The 20,199-nt window shown below is 45.1% G+C and overlaps 1 protein-coding gene across 1 annotated transcript in view; it reads right to left on the bottom strand.

Moving 5' to 3' along the window:
* Nucleotides 1-611: 611 nt before the first annotated feature.
* The window catches only part of gnav1 (guanine nucleotide binding protein (G protein) alpha v1), a 25,784-nt gene continuing 6,196 nt past the window's right edge, over nucleotides 612-20,199 (bottom strand). The window contains exons 3-9 of the mRNA XM_069139755.1: nucleotides 19,034-19,126; nucleotides 18,308-18,468; nucleotides 12,883-13,011; nucleotides 5,794-5,923; nucleotides 5,582-5,653; nucleotides 3,607-3,694; nucleotides 612-1,160 (exon numbers count right to left, since the gene is read on the bottom strand). Coding sequence (XP_068995856.1) covers nucleotides 970-1,160; nucleotides 3,607-3,694; nucleotides 5,582-5,653; nucleotides 5,794-5,923; nucleotides 12,883-13,011; nucleotides 18,308-18,468; nucleotides 19,034-19,126 — 864 coding nt within the window. The 3' untranslated portion in view covers nucleotides 612-969. The remainder of the gene's footprint in view (nucleotides 1,161-3,606; nucleotides 3,695-5,581; nucleotides 5,654-5,793; nucleotides 5,924-12,882; nucleotides 13,012-18,307; nucleotides 18,469-19,033; nucleotides 19,127-20,199) is intronic.

Raw genomic sequence — 20,199 nt, forward strand, 5'->3', positions numbered from 1 at the left:
TTGGGGGTGTTTTTCTCTTCTCTTTGAGGATCAGACTGCATCAGTCATTACCATATCTTGTTTGCTACTGGAGTCGTATACTGATGTGATAGCAGAGGAGCCCTCAGGGGAGCCCTGAAAACAAACTCCAGCGGAGTTAATGCCACACAGATCACATAGAGGACGCATCATCCTGCTGGAAAAAAATAAATCAGGGTTCGTGAGCATGTGCCAGATACTGGAACAATAAGCATCATGGTTGAAAGGAATTACACACAAGTCAGATGCTTCAGGGATGTTTCTCAACAAGTTTCCATTTCTTGAATTAAGTTTGGCAGCGTGAATGCTGATCGGTGAAAGTCCGGGGAGCGAGTGAAGGATTGAAACGGACGCCGTGCGGGTGACTGCGGCACGGAACGTCCTGTCAACACAAACCGCTGTTGTTCTACCGAGATGACCGCCTCATCAGAAGGGTGTGACGCACAGGGTCGGCACCGCCGAGACACCGTGATGGATGAGTGGAAAAACACACCACGGTATGTGTGAGTGAACCCTTAACGAACAAACAGTAAATCCTCACCCCCTCTCTGTCCTGCGCCCCCCCCCCCCCCCCCCCCCCACCCAAACACCCACAGAGGAAGTCACAAATAAATGGCACATGCTGTATATCACGTCCCTGTTTGCAGTTCGATTGAGAGTACACTACCAAAATATTGATGCCCATTACGTTCAACACGGTTTCAGAAGTCATCATTTCAGGGCTCCAGCTGAAGACCGAGGAGCGGAGGGATCCGTCACCTTCAACGTGTTTGAAGCAAGTTTTTCAAAGCTACATGCGATTAAAAATCACAGAATACTTTTAACCAGGAGGCTGCATCTTGTGCAAGACGAAGCAGGCAACACGTTGGAACGGGACGATCTTCATATCTGTTCAAAGCTTTTTCAGTCTTTCAAAATGAGCCATCCGACCTTCGGTGAGGTGGCCGGCGGCTACAGGAGCGACACCGCCTCCAGGTTCTCTTTGATTATCGTGTCCATCACCACCTGGAAGACGACCTGGATGTTGGAGGTGTCGGTTGCCGTGGTGAAGTGGTGGTAGATGAGTTTGCTGGGCGTAGAGTTGAGGGAGGCGAAGGTGGCGGCGATGAAGCGGGCGGCCGAGTCCACGTCGCAGTCTGCACCTGGAGGAGAGACGAGGGCGGAGCCGTCAGACCCAACAGAAACATCTGCCCGAGTGGTCCACCGGATACCATCACATACTTCTACCAAAAAGTACCAATACTCCAAAATAAAAACACCTGCATTCAAAAGTAGATTCAAGTAAAAGTACAGAAGAATTATCAGTAAAATGTAAAAGTACTTGTTCTTCCCCAGTGACTGATATATTATTATTTTATGACATCATCAAACTGTTGCATCAGTGTGTAATGAACAATTTACTGTTGCAGCTACTTTTAATTACTTTACAAGCAGTTGAGTAGGTTGGTCCAGTGGTTTCCAACATGAGGGTCAGGCCCCACCAAAGGGTCACAAGATGATTCAGAAAGATCATAAGATGATTCATCGAAAAAGAAAGACGAGCAGCTTCGGTGCCAGATCAAATTGTGACCTGTCGTTACCTTGTTTATTATTGCTACCATGACAACGAAGGTTCAGTACCGCCTGTCATTGGTGCTTTCCACCACGCTTACTGAGACCAAGGAGAAAACCAGGAATATATAAATCTACTATTTCAGGATCAGTATGTGTTGAATTGTAATCAGATGTTACAGATCAATTAAAGGGAACACATTTGGAAGGCAAGTTCTCCTGGGGGAGAGTTCATGTTCTCCTGGGGGAGAGTTCATGTTCTCCTGGGGGAGAGTTTATGTTCTCCTGGGGGAGAGTTTATGTTCTCCTGGTGGAGAGTTCATGTTCTCCTGGGGGAGAGTTCATGTTCTCCTGGTCGAGAGTTCATGTTCTCCTGGTGGAGAGTTTATGTTCTCCTGGTCGAGAGTTCATGTTCTCCTGGTGGAGAGTTTATGTTCTCCTGGGGGAGAGTTTATGTTCTCCTGGTGGAGAGTTTATGTTCTCCTGGTGGAGAGTTCATGTTCTCCTGGTGGAGAGTTTATGTTCTCCTGGTGGAGAGTTTATGTTCTCCTGGTGGAGAGTTCATGTTCTCCTGGGGGAGAGTTCATGTTCTCCTGGTGGAGAGTTCATGTTCTCCTGGTGGAGAGTTCATGTTCTCCTGGTCGAGAGTTCATGTTCTCCTGGTGGAGAGTTTATGTTCTCCTGGGGGAGAGTTTATGTTCTCCTGGTGGAGAGTTTATGTTCTCCTGGTGGAGAGTTCATGTTCTCCTGGTGGAGAGTTTATGTTCTCCTGGTGGAGAGTTCATGTTCTCCTGGGGGAGAGTTCATGTTCTCCTGGTCGAGAGTTCATGTTCTCCTGGTGGAGAGTTTATGTTCTCCTGGTCGAGAGTTCATGTTCTCCTGGTGGAGAGTTTATGTTCTCCTGGTGGAGAGTTTATGTTCTCCTGGTGGAGAGTTCATGTTCTCCTGGTGGAGAGTTTATGTTCTCCTGGTGGAGAGTTCATGTTCTCCTGGTGGAGAGTTTATGTTCTCCTGGTGGAGAGTTCATGTTCTCCTGGTGGAGAGTTTATGTTCTCCTGGTGGAGAGTTCATGTTCTCCTGGTGGAGAGTTTATGTTCTCCTGGTGGAGAGTTCATGTTCTCCTGGTGGAGAGTTTATGTTCTCCTGGTGGAGAGTTCATGTTCTCCTGGGGGAGAGTTCATGTTCTCCTGGTCGAGAGTTCATGTTCTCCTGGTGGAGAGTTTATGTTCTCCTGGTGGAGAGTTCATGTTCTCCTGGGGGAGAAAAGATTGCGTTAGACTCGTCATCATATCTGAGGTGAGTGTGAAATGAAAGCTTGCTCTGCTGGCTGACTCCAAGTGTTTTAGCATTTTCATTGACATTTGCATGAGAGCAGCGGAAACTGAGCCCGTCGGGAGGGAAGTGAAACGCTGAGCAGACGCAAAAATCTCCCAAAATAACACCGTATGAGAGTTTATCACTCAATTATCAGTCCGAAATTTTGACACAAAAACCTGAAAGTGTTGATAATTTTAAGAACAAACAAATATTTTTTTGCTTTTAATTTTATCTACTAATTCAATTGTCTATATATTTATACATTTGAACTGGTTCTGCTTTTTGGTAAATCTATTGTAGTATTCTATTTAACATTTTTTTTAATATATATTGGAGGTTTTTTTACATTTCAATTGGTTTTATCTTGGGGGGGGGTTATTGTTCTTAATGTTAAGTACTTTGTGTTACATGGTATTTGCATGAATTGATTTAACTTAATATTTTAGCTTAATAATTCTCCTGGATGTTGCAAGCTTCATATATTTAACTGGCACATTTTACCAAGACAATAAAAATGTAAATCTGCCTAAAGGTCAAATTTATGGCAGAGCTGCTGTATTAGATTACTTAAGATTTTATAGGTGTACCTAATAAAGTGACCACTGAGTGTTCTTTAAGAAGTTTGTGATGTTTTACCACAGCGGAGGTTATTTTGTGCATCTTCTGTATCTGATGGGTTCTTGAATGTTCAGTAACACAGCAAATCAACATCAGTCTTACCTTTAAATTGTGGCAAATACAGACGCAAGTGTCGTCCCGAGTGTAAAATCTTGTCTTGAAAAAGGTCAATCTTGTTCATGAATAAAATCTGCAATTACAAAATACACACACACACACACACACACACACACACACACACACACACACACACACACAAAATCAGCTGAGTGCACAAGAAGCTCATCACAAGTAAAAAAGGAAAATCAATCGAAAAGAGCACGAGAAAATGAAAATGCTGATTTGATTTGGTGACTCCTCCATCTGCAGAACCCAATATTAGTCCCATTGTTTGCCACTTACAGATATTCATGTAAAATTTAAAAAATCAATGGCTGTGTTGGTACAAGCATTGGGGCGGGGGGCGGGGGGGGTGGACGATCAATGACTGCTGCATGCATCAGTGTGTGATCGATCCCGATGGTCTCTGGAGAACGAGCTCAACAGGCTCAGCGACCGCTTTCATAAATCGGTTCGTTTTACTGCTTCAACTTCTGCTCGGCTGCCGGTTCTTCTGGCTTTGTAGTCGACCAATTAAAAACTACAAACAAGTTCCTTCTTTTCAAGTGTTTCTGATCACAAAACCAAACACGCAGAAATCCCCACATCACAATGAGAGAAACGGCAGCGAGCAGGTTTTCAGTGAGCAGGACACGGAGCAACACCTCGGTGTGTAATTATCAGTGGCCGAGCCTCGGAGAGGTCGTAACAGAGGTGGAGGTTACAAATTTACCTCCCACATAAAAAAAGGTATCATTAAACACTTTTGTTTAATGAGGCTGTTAGCGCTCAGGCCCACACACAACCTGCACATAAACACGTCACACTCACTATTAATTGCCCATTTGGCTCTAATGAAGCCTTAAATAAGTATTTGTATGCTTTAAAAAAAAGATAACCTCCTAATAGAGAACACTGAATCTTTCATGCTCAGGTTCATCTGGAATGTCGTCTGTGACGAGACTTTTCATGGAGTTAGGAACCTAAAAAGTGCCTTTGTTTGGTCACAGATTGGAGTTTTCTTTCTACGGTTCAATCAGAAGTGTTAAAAAACACGTCCAGAGAAAAGTGTTTGGAAAAAAGTGCAGAAAACACAGCAGCGTTCACAGCATGTCGACATTTAAGTGGGCTTCAAATAGGAGTAAAGTGGAATGAATTGAACAAGCTCATTACACGCTCGTTTTAATGCGATCACTTACCGGAAACAAGGATGGAAAAACAGAGAGAAGGGAAACGTCACCTCGCCGAAGCTCAGCCTAATTACAACTGGCTGTTTAATTGCGAGTGACAGGAGACTCGGAGACAAAGAGCCGAGGCTGCGGTCTGTGTGTGGAAACAGCATTCATCCAACACATTAGTGTTATTCTCATCTCCTGGTGTCATAGACAACAAATGGAGAGCAACAAAGAGCTTCAGCTGGTTTCTCTGCTCCATGTGCTCCACCCACTGCACTGAGCCGTCAGGCTGACGGAGGCTGTCTCCTTCTCCGGCTTTATCTGTCTCACGACTTCTACAACAAACTTATCGCCACTTGCCTGTCCGACATTTCATGGAATAGAATATTCAGACAGAAAGTCCCTGTGATTTGTTTGATGATGTTAGTTATTAGGAGGAAACACAAGTTGAAGAAAGTTGTCAGACGAGTGAAGAGCTCCTGTTGAACCGGATGAATAATAAAATCATCTGTGAACTGCCTTTTGTTCACTATGTGACAGGAAACAGACTCTCGGCTTCGGTGCGGTTTGACTGCAGTTTCATTAATAATGATCCACTAACACAACACACATTTCTGATTCCTCCACTAACATGGAAAAAGTCTGTTGAATAAAACATATTCCACCGTTTCTCCTTCTTGTTATGGACCTCTGAGTAACTTTATTCTCTCAGTTGTTGTGACTTTGTAAAGAACCAAGAGGAAACTATCAGGATCGTTTCAGCTCAAATGGAGTTGTATTTATGGAAGTGATGAATTTCTCACCATGGATGTGCTGCGGAAGAAGACGTTATTGCAGACGGAGGAGAAGAGCTTCATGCTCTCCTGAAGACGGTTCTGAGGAGGGAAGATAGAAACGTCAAACACAGACAGCAGACGGTCACGTCCAAACTCTGAGGACAAAACACACTGTTAAAATGGGACCACTGGTTTCTGTGGAGAGTCTGAATGTGTGAGGGATGAAAGGCAGCTTCTACCATGGAGGGCTCCTCCACCAGCGTCATGTCGTATCCGCTGAGCGACACCACGAACAGCACCGCCCGGACATCCTCGAAACAGCTGATCCACTTCCTGCGCTCGGTTCTCTGGCCTCCAACATCGTACATCCTGCACACGGAGGGACGGACAGAACGAGACGGTTGGACACAGATGGAGGAACCGCGGTGAGGCCGGCAGGAAAATGAAACAAGATGAGGAAGAGAAATATGAAGCATCTAAATACAAGCATTCACATGACTTCTCTATTCATCAACCTGCTCGTTAACGATCTGGGATCAGTGGAACACGTTTCGTTTGCTTCGTTTGTTTCTGGTCCAGTTTTCATTCTCCTTTTAGCTCCGTTTTGGTCTCCACCAACGGAGGGAAATATGTGGTTGTTCGTGTCCTCAACGCTCCTCTGCTTTCACCAGCCACGTCAACCACTTGGTGCTGAGCAGAAACAACGATGGTGGGAACCAAAACGGTAAATCTTTGGGTTGTGAAATCAAAACAAGCTCAAAGACGATAAAATACTCGAGAGAGCTGAAGCTGACTGAAGAGTTGACGAGTCGTCGCTGATTATTTCAACACATTAAATCCAGTGTTAATAAAATAATCTTCTTTAAAGTAAGCTGCAAACAGGACCAGCAGGTCGAGTGTACAACATGTAGGAAGATGTGGAAATGGAAACTCGAGCCAAACGGAACAAAAGCATTAAGAGATCCGGACGAGTCGACTGGTCGCAGCTGCCTCCGACCAACGATCTCCATCAGGAACGTTCAAGAGCGCAAACAGACTCACGCCCACTTTACTGTTCTTACAGTGTTATGTGTGTTTTGTTAAAGTTACTAATGAGGACAAAAACTCTGATCATTCATCAAGATGACAGTAAAGGCAGCGCTGTATTTGTGTGCGCGTGTGTGTGTGTGTGCGTGTGTGTGTGCATGTGTGTGTGTGTGTGTGCATGTGTGTGTGTGTGTGTGCATGTGTGTGCGTGTGTGTGTGCATGTGTGTGTGTGTGTGTGTGTGTGTGTGTGTGTGTGTGTGTGCGTGTGTGTGTGTGCATGTGTGTGTGTGTGCATGTGTGTATGTGTGCGTGTGTGTGTGCGTGTGTGTGTGTGTGCATGTGTGTGTGTGTGCGTGTGTGTGTGCATGTGTGTGCGCGTGTGTGTGTGTGTGTGTGTGTGTGTGTGTGTGTGTGCATGTGTGTGCGTGTGCGTGTGTGTGTGCATGTGTGTGCGCGTGTGTGTGTGCATGTGTGTGTGTGCATGTGTGTGCGCGTGTGTGTGTGTGTGTGTGTGTGTGTGTGTGTGCGTGTGTGTGTGTGTGCGTGTGTGTGTGTGTGCATGTGTGTGTGTGTGCGTGTGTGTGTGCATGTGTGTGCGCGTGTGTGTGTGCATGTGTGTGTGTGTGCGTGTGTGTGTGCATGTGTGTGCGCGTGTGTGTGTGTGTGTGTGTGTGTGTGTGTGTGTGTGTGTGTGTGTGCGTGTGCATGTGTGTGCGTGTGCGTGTGCGTGTGCGTGTGTGTGTGCGTGTGTGTGCATGTGTGTGTGTGTGCATGTGTGTGTGTGTGCGTGTGTGTGTGCGTGCGTGTGTGCGTTTGCTGGGAAGTGAAATGACATCACATTGTGACTGACATGTCCTTTATCAGGATCCAATCTCCAGCGGAGGTGTGCGGTGCCGTCTGTGTTCATGACCTTCCACAGTGAAGTCGTGCTGCCGGCTGATCGATGATAGATTGTATTGGTTTCAGATGAGGTCAGATATTTCTCAAATGTGCGATTTACACTTACACGAAGAGAAGCGTGAGACGTCTGGGCGGACCGGGCGCCCCCCTTTTCAATCTTCACCGAGACAATCACAACACGGCAGCACGGAGAGCGTAAAGGTCAATGTTCCCCAGAAGGAATCAGAGCAGAGACACAGAGCTGCAGATCAGCTCGGCCCACTTCACCCTCTCCCACAGCCAGATGTGCCTCAGCAGCATCCATCCCGTTAATGCGGCTCTTTATTAAAAGGGGAAATGAACATGTGGAAACACAGACGCACAACAAGGGAAACAAACAGGAAAGGTTGTGCAACGGAACGATCAGATACGATTTACGGTGGAAATTGAAGCCTGTCAGAGAAGCTCATTACACAACAGTCACATGTTCAACAGGTGTTCACTGAGCTGTTCGCCTCCATATTACATCCAGTTCAGAATATGGAGAAGAAACCCCCCTTCTCCTCCTCCTCCTCCTCCCCTTCCTCCCCCTCCTCCTCCTCTTCTGCACTGTTGTAATTGTAATTATCAGCGCAGTTGATGTTAACGATGCAGGAAGAGACTCAGATCCTTATTACACTGAGAGGTCGAAGGTCAAACAGGACCTCTGTATGCTAACTAACCCCCGTCACACACACACACACACACACACACACACACACACACACACACACACACACGCTGCAGTGCTGATTAAGTGTCTGAATGAGGACATAATGAGACGTAGTGTTGTTATGTCGATGATGGAGGATGAGTTTTTGTCTTTGAATAGAACAGAGCTGCATTTATTCAGAACTCCTGAGTGACATCTTATCCATCATCATCATCATCCTCATCCATCATCATCATCCTCATCCATCATCATCATCCTCCTCATCATCATCATCATCCATCATCATCCTCATCCATCATCCTCATCCATCATCATCATTCTCATCCATCATCCTCATCCATCATCATCCATCATCATCATCCTCATCCATCATCCTCATCCATCATCATCATCCTCATCCATCATCATCATCCTCCTCATCATCATCATCCATCATCATCCTCATCCATCATCATCATCATCATCCATCATTATCCTCATCCATCATCATCCTCATCCATCATCATCCTCATCATCCTTATCATCATCATCATCATCATCCATCATCATCATCCTTATCCATCATCATCATCCTCATCCATCATCATCATCATCCTTATCCATCATCATCCTTATCCATCATCATCATCCTCATCCATCGTCATCCTCATCATCCTTATCCATCATCATCATCATCCTTATCCATCATCATCCTCATCCATCATCATCCTCATCCATCATCATCCTCATCATCCTTATCCATCATCATCCTCATCCATCATCATCCTCATCCATCGTCATCATCATCATCCTTATCATCATCATCCTCATCCATCGTCATCATCATCATCCTTATCCATCATCATCCTTATCCATCATCATCCTCATCATCATCATCCTCATCCATCGTCATCCTCATCATCCTTATCCATCATCATCATCATCCTTATCCATCATCATCCTCATCCATCATCATCCCCATCCATCATCATCATCATCCATCATCATCCTCATCCATCATCATCCTCATCCATCATCAATCATCATCCCCATCCATCATCATCATCATCCATCATCATCCTCATCCATCATCATCCTCATCCATCGTCATCATCATCATCCTCATCCATCATCATCCTCATCCATCGTCATCATCATCATCCTCATCCATCGTCATCGTCATCATCATCATCCATCATCATCATCATCATCATCCTCATCCATCCACACAACTAACAGGCACACAGACAAATGGAACACTAAGTTTCCTGGAAAACAACGATGTAATGTGCCATCAATTAAAAGAGATAGAGTCGTGTAAATAATCATTCATTATTAAGGTTTTTTATTGTGAACTTTATTGTCCAATTGTGTAGAATTGGATCCTTGAACACATTTCTCTTTTCTGTGTGTTTATCTGATCTGCTGCAGACGGACTAAAACACTCCTGGTTCATTTGAAACAATTAACCAACTGAATCGTTTCTTAAGTCTCCCTAGAATCAAACAACAAAAGTCTTTTAAAAGAAATTATTTAAAGCACAGTACCTAAATAAATTAAAGACTGTTGAGGCGTTTTTTTGTTTTGTTGGCCCTTTAAAAAAACGTTGCCTGAGGCTGATTTTGTAAGTTTCACACATACATGTACATTATGTTGCAAACATGGACGGATAACTTTATATTGATCAGATGCAAACTCAAGATGTACATGTTAAACGTCTTGAAGGTCTCATTTTTAACACGCTAAAGTGTGACTTTTATTCTGCAAATTTGTCCGTGAAAACAACACTGGAAGAGACAGAATAAGTCACCGAGCCGTCGAGCGGTAATAAACGGTCAGAGGGCGCAGATGTTGGCCACGATGAGAAACCTGAAGTACGACCCAACAAACGGGAGACAAGTCATTGAAGTGAGGGCGACAGCTTCACAGGCTGTTAGCGCTGAGTGCAGCCTCCATAGTTACAAAATGAGATCAAGCCGGAGAAGAAAACAGCATTTCTGTAATAAGTCTGCCGTCTCCTCTGGTTTATAAAACCTCAGCTGAGTTACAGCCGACACAAACGTCAGAGGGATATTTTAAACTCAACAAACACAAGATCCAGTGTCTTTATTAATAATCAATCATTTGTTCACCAATAAATCAGCGAAACGACAGACTTTAAGTGTCTGAATGGAAAAACTAATCCTCGACTTCATCAAATCCTGTTAATAACATGTTAATAACATGTTAATAACATGTTCATCACCTGTTTAAAGACCCACACACACACACACACACACACACACACACACACACACACACAGTGCTGCATGTCAACTAACTAAACATAACTATTTATCTTCTGAAGCAGATAAGAGAGGGTGTGTGAGAGCAGAGGGGGGGTGAGCGGGGTGAGGGGGGGTGAGGGGGGGTGAGCGGGGTGAGTGAGGGGGGTGAGCGGGGTGAGGGGGGGGTGAGGGGGGGGTGAGGGGGGTGAGGGGGAGGCACCAGGGACTCAGATCCGACACTCGGTGGTGACGTCACCATCAAAGTGTTTCACGGGGGAAAAAAGACAAAACAAAAGCAGCTTCTGAGTGACGCAATCATTCAGACTGGAGGGAAAGAACATTTATCTGCTCACAACAACAGATTCTGTTACGATCAAAGTGACTCCGACGCCGCTGGAACTTTTCCTGAAGTCAAATACTTCTGTCAGATCAAATCGAATGTGTCACTCATCAGCAGCAGCCAGAGACCTTCAAGAGGCCTTCAGGTGTCACAGGAAAGCCCCAGACTGAAGTCATGCGCTGACAAACGGCCTCTCCACCATGTTTATATGATAAACACAGATCATATGAAGAGGTGATGTGTTTTATTGTTATTGCTCCTTTATGAGATGTAATGTCGAGCAGGGATGAAGGACAGGTTCATATTGTGGGAGGATGAAGGAGGAGCTGCTCCTCACGTACTTATTACTCAGGAAAACGGATTTTCCTCAATATAACGTTGAAGAAAGTGTGATGTGTTTCTCCTCCAATAAAAAACACTAAAAACTCACTTCTTGATTTTAATAAGATGAAACCGGTCTGGAGAAAATCTCAATCATTTATTCTCAAATCTGAATAGTTTGTCTTTATAACTTTATGTCAAGATGTTGTTTTCACTTCATGCCAAAATCACATTTTATCAAAATCTGAAACAAAATTTGGAAACTTTTCTTTGACTGTAAATTTCATGTGATGACCGAAGAGCTGAACATCTGGATGTCTGTGACTTGACAGAAATATGTCAACCACTTCCACTTCGTCTGTCCACACCGAAACACACGGACGGCTACGTTGAGTGAGGTTAACAAACATTCGTGGTCCCCAGAGGATGACTGCCGTGTGAAAAACCTGAACGTTTGCAGCACATATTCATGTTCAAACCAAGATGGTGAACATTTCATGAAATGGTTGATCAACAGAAGACTAATTTGAAAATCAATTGATAGTTTTGAATCTTGTTTTTCAACTAACACTGTTGAAACTCTCCGATTCCAGTTTTATAATGTTATATTTAAATATTTTGTATATTTATAATGTGAATATTTTCAGGTTCCTTCAGTCATCCATGAAAATAAACCAAATGTGTTTTAGTTGTGGACAAAACAAGACATTTAATCCACTTTGGAAAACAGTGGTCGACACTTTCTGACATTTTTAAGAACCAAACTGCAAATCCATTTATCAAGAAAATAATTAACAGATTAATCAATAATGAAAATAATCTGAAAACAGTAAACAATAAGCAGCATCATCACTGAGCATTTAGCTGCAACTCAACTGTTAGCACAGCAAATCCAGACTTTTCTGGCCTGTTTTTTATGTTTTTAAAGGTTTTTGTAATATTTCATGAGACAACAGTGAACACTTTTTACTTTAGACTCAAAACTAAATATTAACCAAAGAATGGTTTCTTGTTTTTTAGTAGTAAAAACAGATGATGTTGCCACCGATATCCAAAATATTAGATTGGACAAAGCTGTCAGATTATGTTCCATAAATCATGTAATTATGGTTATTCTTGTTTTAGTTTTTTCCATTGTTGGTGTTTTATTGTGTGATTTTTCTTTGATGACGGTTTGTTCTGCATCAGAGAAATCCAGTTCATCAGTATCTGTCGCGCCGTCGTGTCCATCACACGTCAGGAAATGAGCTCGGCCATCGGAGGATGATAAAGAAGACGTATTATGTGACTCCGGCTCATTGATCAGATGAATATGGTCATCTGACTTCAGACACCCGCCCTCTGCTGCTGCACTGATAAGGCCGAGCCGTGTGTGTGTGTGTGTGTGTGTGTGTGTGTGTGTGTGTGTGTGCGTGTGTGTGTGTGTGTGTGTGAGTGTGTGTGTGCGTGTGTGTGTGTGTGTGTGTGTGTGCGTGCGTGCGTGTGTGTGTGTGTGTGTGTGTGTGCGTGTGTGTGTGTGCGTGTGTGTGTGTGTGTGTGTGTGTGTGCGTGTGTGTGTGTGCGTGTGTGTGTGTGTGTGTGTGGTCAGTAGATGAGTGTAAAGACAACCGATTGGTGCCATGTTGACATATTGAATGATGCCCACCATCTGCGTCTTCCATCTCGGCCCGTCACCGGCTGTAGACCGAGATAAGAGCGACGTGAGTCGGTACGACAGCCGCTCACGACGAGGCGGCGTCGGAGCGAGTCGGCGGTTACGAGCAGCTTCACATCTTAACGAGGAACCGAGTGACAGGTGTCTACCTGAAGATGAGGTGGTTGACTTTGAACTGGGTCTCGATCACGCCCGTCGTCCTCAGTCGTACTCGCAGGACGTCCGTCTCCGTGGGCACGTAGTCGGGAGACGTGATGCGGGACATGTTGTCGAAGAAACTGGGAAAGGAGGAAGAGGAGGGAGGAGAAAAATAGAGAAAATGAATAACTTGCAGACAAACTTGAGATCAAAAGAGAAATCAAAAATCCAGTGACGGTCGTAGAGGATCAGTCATTGTGTGTGTGTGTGTGTGTGTGTGTGTGTGTGTGTGTGTGTGTGTGTGTGTGTGTGTGTGTATGTATGTGTGTGTGTATGTATGTGTGTGTGTGTGTGAGCTGCCAGGTGTCGGGGAGGCGGAGCAGTGATAAGGATGGAGCCGCCGGGGCTGCTGGGAAAACAGTACTTCATCAGCATGAATATTCACACAGCGGTTTACCATAAAAACACACCGAGGCCAAACTCCCAAACAGATTAAATACTAACACAGCTAGTGTAGGCAACTGTACACACACACACACACACACACTCACACACACACACACACACACACATACACACACACACACACACACACACACACACACACACACACACACACACACGCTCACACACACACTCACACACTCACACACACACACACGCTCACACACACACTCACACACTCACACACACACACACACACACACACACACACACACACACACACACACGCTCACATACACACACACACACACACACACACACACACACACACACACACACACACACACACACACACGCTCACATACACACACACACACACACACACACACACACACGCTCACACACACACACACACACGCTCACACACACACACACACACGCTCACATACACACACACACACACACACACACACACACATACACACACACACACACACACACACACACACACACACGCTCACATACACACACACACACACACACACACACACACACACACACACACACACACACACACGCTCACATACACACACACACACACACACACACACACACACGCTCACACACACACACACACGCTCACATACACACACACACACACACACACACACACACACACACACACACACACACACACACACAGACACACACACACACACACACACACGCTCACATACACACACACACACACACACACACACACACACGCTCACATACACACACACACACACACACACACACACACACACACACACACACACACACAGACACACACACACACACAGACACACACACACACACACACACGCTCACATACACACACACACACACACACACACACACACACACGCTCACATACACACACACACGCACACACACACACACAGACACACACGCTCTCACACACACACACACACACACACACACACACACACACTCACACACACACACACACCTCCACCTATGTGAACTGACTGTGACATTCTCGACTCGTCACCCTGAATCAGTTTCTTGAACAGCAACACACATCCTGCTGTGTAAAAAACACGCTCCACAAAAGCAAACCGCGTGAGACTTTGTTTAGTGCTTCTGTCACCATGACGACCAATCGGAGACCAACGGCGTACATTTTGTCTTTAAACGACATGTTAATTGTTGTTGTTTTTTGGCGACTCAGGAAAACTGAAGATGTTATAAAGTTGATATGTCGATTACAAGTACAACATGTGTGTGTGTGTGTGTGTGTTTAGTACGACGTGTGTGTGTGTGTTTAGTACGACGTGTGTGTGTGTGTGTGTGTTTAGTACGATGTGTGTGTGTGTGTGTGTTTAGTACGACGTGTGTGTGTGTGTGTGTTTAGTACGACGTGTGTGTGTGTGTTTAGTACGACGTGTGTGTGTGTGTGTTTAGTACGACGTGTGTGTGTGTGTGTGTGTTTAGTACGACGTGTGTGTGTGTGTGTGTGTGTGTGTTTAGTACGACGTGTGTGTGTGTGTGTGTGTTTAGTACGACGTGTGTGTGTGTGTGTGTGTGTGTGTGTGTGTGTTTAGTACGATGTGTGTGTGTGTGTGTGTGTTTAGTACGACGTGTGTGTGTGTGTTTAGTACGACGTGTGTGTGTGTGTGTGTGTTTAGTACGACGTGTGTGTGTGTGTGTGTGTGTGTTTAGTACGATGTGTGTGTGTGTGTTTAGTACGACGTGTGTGTGTGTGTTTAGTACGACGTGTGTGTGTGTGTGTTTAGTACGACGTGTGTGTGTGTGTGTGTGTTTAGTACGACGTGTGTGTGTGTGTGTGTGTGTTTAGTACGATGTGTGTGTGTGTGTTTAGTACGACGTGTGTGTGTGTGTGTGTGTGTGTGTGTGTGTGTGTGTTTAGTACGACGTGTGTGTTTAGTACGACGTGTGTGTGTGTGTGTGTTTAGTACGACGTGTGTGTGTGTGTGTGTGTGTGTTTAGTACGACGTGTGTGTGTGTGTGTGTTTAGTACGACGTGTGTGTGTGTGTGTGTGTTTAGTACGACGTGTGTGTGTGTGTGTGTGTGTGTGTGTGTTTAGTACGACGTGTGTGTTTAGTACGACGTGTGTGTGTGTGTGTGTGTGTGTGTTTAGTACGACGTGTGTGTTTAGTACGACGTGTGTGTGTGTGTGTGTTTAGTACGACGTGTGTGTGTGTGTGTGTGTGTGTGTTTAGTACGACGTGTGTGTTTAGTACGACGTGTGTGTGTGTGTGTTTAGTACGACGTGTGTGTGTGTGTGTTTAGTACGACGTGTGTGTGTGTGTGTTTAGTACGACGTGTGTGTGTGTGTTTAGTACGACGTGTGTGTGTGTGTGTTTAGTACGACGTGTGTGTGTGTGTGTTTAGTACGACGTGTGTGTGTGTGTTTAGTACGACGTGTGTGTGTGTGTGTGTGTGTGTGTGTTTAGTACGATGTGTGTGTGTGTGTTTAGTACGACGTGTGTGTGTGTGTTTAGTACGACGTGTGTGTGTGTGTGTTTAGTACGACGTGTGTGTGTGTGTGTGTGTGTTTAGTACGATGTGTGTGTGTGTGTTTAGTACGACGTGTGTGTGTGTGTGTGTGTGTGTGTGTGTGTGTGTGTGTTTAGTACGACGCGTGTGTTTAGTACGACGTGTGTGTGTGTGTGTGTTTAGTACGACGTGTGTGTGTGTGTGTGTGTGTGTTTAGTACGACGTGTGTGTGTGTGTGTGTTTAGTACGACGTGTGTGTGTGTGTGTGTGTGTGTGTGTGTGTGTTTAGTACGACGTGTGTGTTTAGTACGACGTGTGTGTGTGTGTGTGTGTGTGTGTTTAGTACGACGTGTGTGTTTAGTACGACGTGTGTGTGTGTTTAGTACGACGTGTGTGTGTGTGTGTGTGTGTGTGTTTAGTACGACGTGTGTGTTTAGTACGACGTGTGTGTGTGTGTGTTTAGTACGACGTGTGTGTGTGTGTGTTTAGTACGACGTGTGTGTGTGTGTGTTTAGTACGACGTGTGTGTGTGTGTTTAGTACGTGTGTGTGTGTGTGTGTTTAGTACGACGTGTGTGTGTGTGTGTGTGTTTCGTACGACGTGTGTGTGTGTGTGTGTGTTCAGTACGACGTGTGTGTGTGTGTGTGTGTTTAGCACGACGTGTGTTTAGTACGACGTGTGTGTGTGTGTGTGTGTTTAGTACGACGCGTGTGTGTGTGTGTGTGTGTTTAGTACGACGTGTGTGTGTGTGTGTGTTTAGTACGACGTGTGTGTGTGTGTGTGTGTGTGTGTTTAGTACGACGTGTGTGTGTGTGTTTAGTACGACGTGTGTGTGTGTGTGTGTGTGTGTGTGTGTGTGTGTGTGTGTTTAGTACGACGTGTGTGTGTGTGTGTGTGTGTGTGTGTTTAGTACGACGTGTGTGTGTGTGTGTGTGTGTGTGTGTGTGTGTAGTACGACATGTGTGTGTGTGTGTGTGTTTAGTACGACATGTGTGTGTGTGTGTGTGTGTGTTTAGTACGACGTGTGTGTGTGTGTTTAGTACGACGTGTGTGTGTGTGTTTAGTACGACGTGTGTGTGTGTGTGTTTAGTACGACATGTGTGTGTGTGTGTGTGTGTGTGTGTTTAGTACGACGTGTGTGTGTGTGTGTGTTTAGTACGACATGTGTGTGTGTGTGTGTGTGTGTTTAGTACGACGTGTGTGTGTGTGTTTAGTACGACATGTGTGTGTGTGTGTGTGTGTGTGTGTGTGTGTGTGTTTAGTACGACATGTGTGTGTGTGTGTGTTTAGTACGACATGTGTGTGTGTGTGTGTGTGTGTGTGTGTTTAGTACGACGTGTGTGTGTGTGTGTGTGCGTTTAGTACGACATGTGTGTGTGTGTGTGTGTGTGTGTGTTTAGTACGACATGTGTGTGTGTGTGTGTGTTTAGTACGACATGTGTGTGTGTGTGTGTGTGTGTGTTTAGTACGACGTGTGTGTGTGTGTGTGTGTGTTTAGTACGACATGTGTGTGTGTGTGTGTTTAGTACGACATGTGTGTGTGTTTAGTACGACATGTGTGTGCGTGTGTGTGTGTGTTTAGTACGACGTGTGTGTGTGTGTGTGTGTGTGTGTGTGTGTGTGTGTTTAGTACGACATGTGTGTGTGTGTGTGTGTGTGTGTTTAGTACGACATGTGTGTGTGTGTGTGTGTGTGTGTTTAGTACGACATGTGTGTGTGTGTGTGTTTAGTACGACATGTGTGTGTGTGTGTGTGTGTGTGTTTAGTACGACATGTGTGTGTGTGTGTGTGTGTGTGTTTAGTACGACATGTGTGTGTGTGTGTGTGTGTGTTTAGTACGACATGTGTGTGTGTGTGTGTGTGTGTTTAGTACGACATGTGTGTGTGTGTGTGTGTGTGTTTAGTACGACATGTGTGTGTGTGTGTGTGTGTGTGTTTAGTACGACATGTGTGTGTAGTGCAGACAGTGATGAGTGGTGCTTCTCAGAGGGAACCAGGAGGCTTGTCGGTGTAGATAACCCCAGAGCTGAGGCCTCTCGCTGGGGCTGTGGATGAGAACAGACGGCCTCCTGGTGGGTCTCAGCTCTGTAACACACACACACACACACACACACACACACACACACCTTGCATCTCCACTTGTTTCTTTATCTTAATTTTCACTTCTTTACTTTCACAAAGTGGACTTTTATTCAAAATTATGCTGAATATTTTTATTCTTTGATTCCCTGAAGATTTAGTTTTCCAGTGTTGCTTTTCTCCCTTAAATCCACGTCTGTGTATTTCATGGATGTCAAGTGAACATATAATAATGGCCGTGATGTATTTACACACTAATATGGCCGTCTTCCTCTTTTCCTTTCACTCTCCAGACGTTGAGTCCCGGTGACAGCGGACACACGGCGGAGCATCAGCTGTTAATTAGACCCCTGCATCCCCCGGCCGGCGTGGGGGGGCATACTCACTACAGCGCCGAGTCATTGAGCTCGTACTCGTATCCACGGGCGGCCGCGGCCCTCACGCCCTGGTCGGCCCACAGACAGGACAGGGCGTGGCTCAGGAAGGGAAACAGCACCTGTTCTTCGTCAAAACACCGCCCACACGACAGGACCGAATGGGCGTGGACCTGCGAGGAGACACGTGGACAGACATGTGGACGGATGATCGGGGAGGGGCGGAAAAAGGATGCAAGTCTGAGAGACAGACAACTTTATGAGTCTGTCTGTCTCTGGAAGTGTTAATCAGTAGAAATGCACAAATGAATGGATGTGTACACACACACACACACACACACACACACACACACACACACACACACACACACACACACACACACACACACACCTGGTGACATTTAATAGAGGAAATACTTTGGTGATCATCTCCCGGCAGGATGTGATGTGCTGCATGGGAGGATAACGCATGAGCTCTGATAATTCTGACAACATTGTTCAAATCAAATTAAACCTCACAATCCAACCACCCACCTATCGCTTAACTTTCAGTTCTCTCTTTCATGCAAGCAAAATGTTGCTGTAGTGATTGTGTGTCTGCAGCGCTGAGATGTTGCCCTCTAGTGGCGAACTGGGTGCAGTGCAGGAACACACAACGCATAAAACTCAGGATCAATGTGAAGCCAGGAGGAGAAAGATGGAAAGACAGAGAACATGTGGAGGAATGTCAGTGAGCACCTTGGTCCTGCTGTTGGCCAAGTTGATGCGGAGGACGCCCATCCCGTGGAGGACGAACTTCATGGAGGTCAGCAGGTTATCCAGCACCGCAGGCTGCCAAACACCAAAGTTCAGAGGTCAAGTTCAAGACAAACGGCAGGTTTGTTGCGTCAATCAGGAATACTGGAAGCAGTAAACTGCACAGTTCAATGCTGATTCATCCGAAACGCGTCCCTCTGGTAGAGCTTGGTTCAGTTCAGCTCACACAAGGTATGTTGTTGGTTTTTCCTGCGTAACACATTCAACAGAGACAACAACAAAGCAAAAGTTCATCGCTTTTTACACTGATTGTTGAGTTTACACAACCTAAAATGAAAAACTTCATAAACCTTTAAAAGCTTCTAGGAGATTTTGTTCAAATGTATTTTAAACATTTTAATTGTTTTGAGGTTTATAGACTTGAGCAGTTAATTTTAAACCTGTAAAGAAATGAATAAATACTCATGGCTGTCTGATGGTTTGATATACATGTGGCCACATGAGGGCAGCAGAGCAAGCTGTGAACACAAAGATGATGCAACATCCACTGCTGTAAAGTTATTAGGGTGAAGCAAACGGTTACTTATTTGCATTGCATAGAAAAAACAAGGCAGACAGAAACGAAGACCATGAAGTCACAGTGACCTTTGACCTTCAAAATCATATCGGTTCAATCCTTGAGTACATGTGAACATTTGTGCCGATTTTGAAAAAAGTCCCTGAAGGCATTCTAGATATATTTCATTATTGAGAAGAGGACAGATGCGAGGTGACCTTCAACACTAAACCTCTGATCAGTTCATCCTGTGGTCCACGAGAACATTTGTGCCAAATTTGAAGAAATTCCCATGAGCCTCTCTGGCTTTAGCTCTCAAAAACCAAAACCTTTGAATTATACGCAATGATGAAACAAAAACTGTGTGAATCAGCTGGTCTTGAACGCACCACCAACACCGGTCCAATTCACTGTGCACTTGATTTTATGTACAAAAAGTGTGCGCTTGTGTCAACTCACAAAATAAACTCATTTCAAATCTCTGTTTCAGTGCTCAGACACCCGGAGACTCAAGTGGCTGAGCAGAGTGACTCCTACAGAGAGAGGGTGTGTGAGTGTGTGAGTGTGTGTGTGTGTGTGTGTGTGTGAGTGT

The sequence above is a fragment of the Embiotoca jacksoni genome, unplaced genomic scaffold (assembly GCF_022577435.1).
Source record: "Embiotoca jacksoni isolate LCO1_2020_lvr unplaced genomic scaffold, fEmbJac1.0.p SCAF_85, whole genome shotgun sequence".
NCBI classification, from domain to species: Eukaryota; Metazoa; Chordata; class Actinopteri; family Embiotocidae; genus Embiotoca; species Embiotoca jacksoni.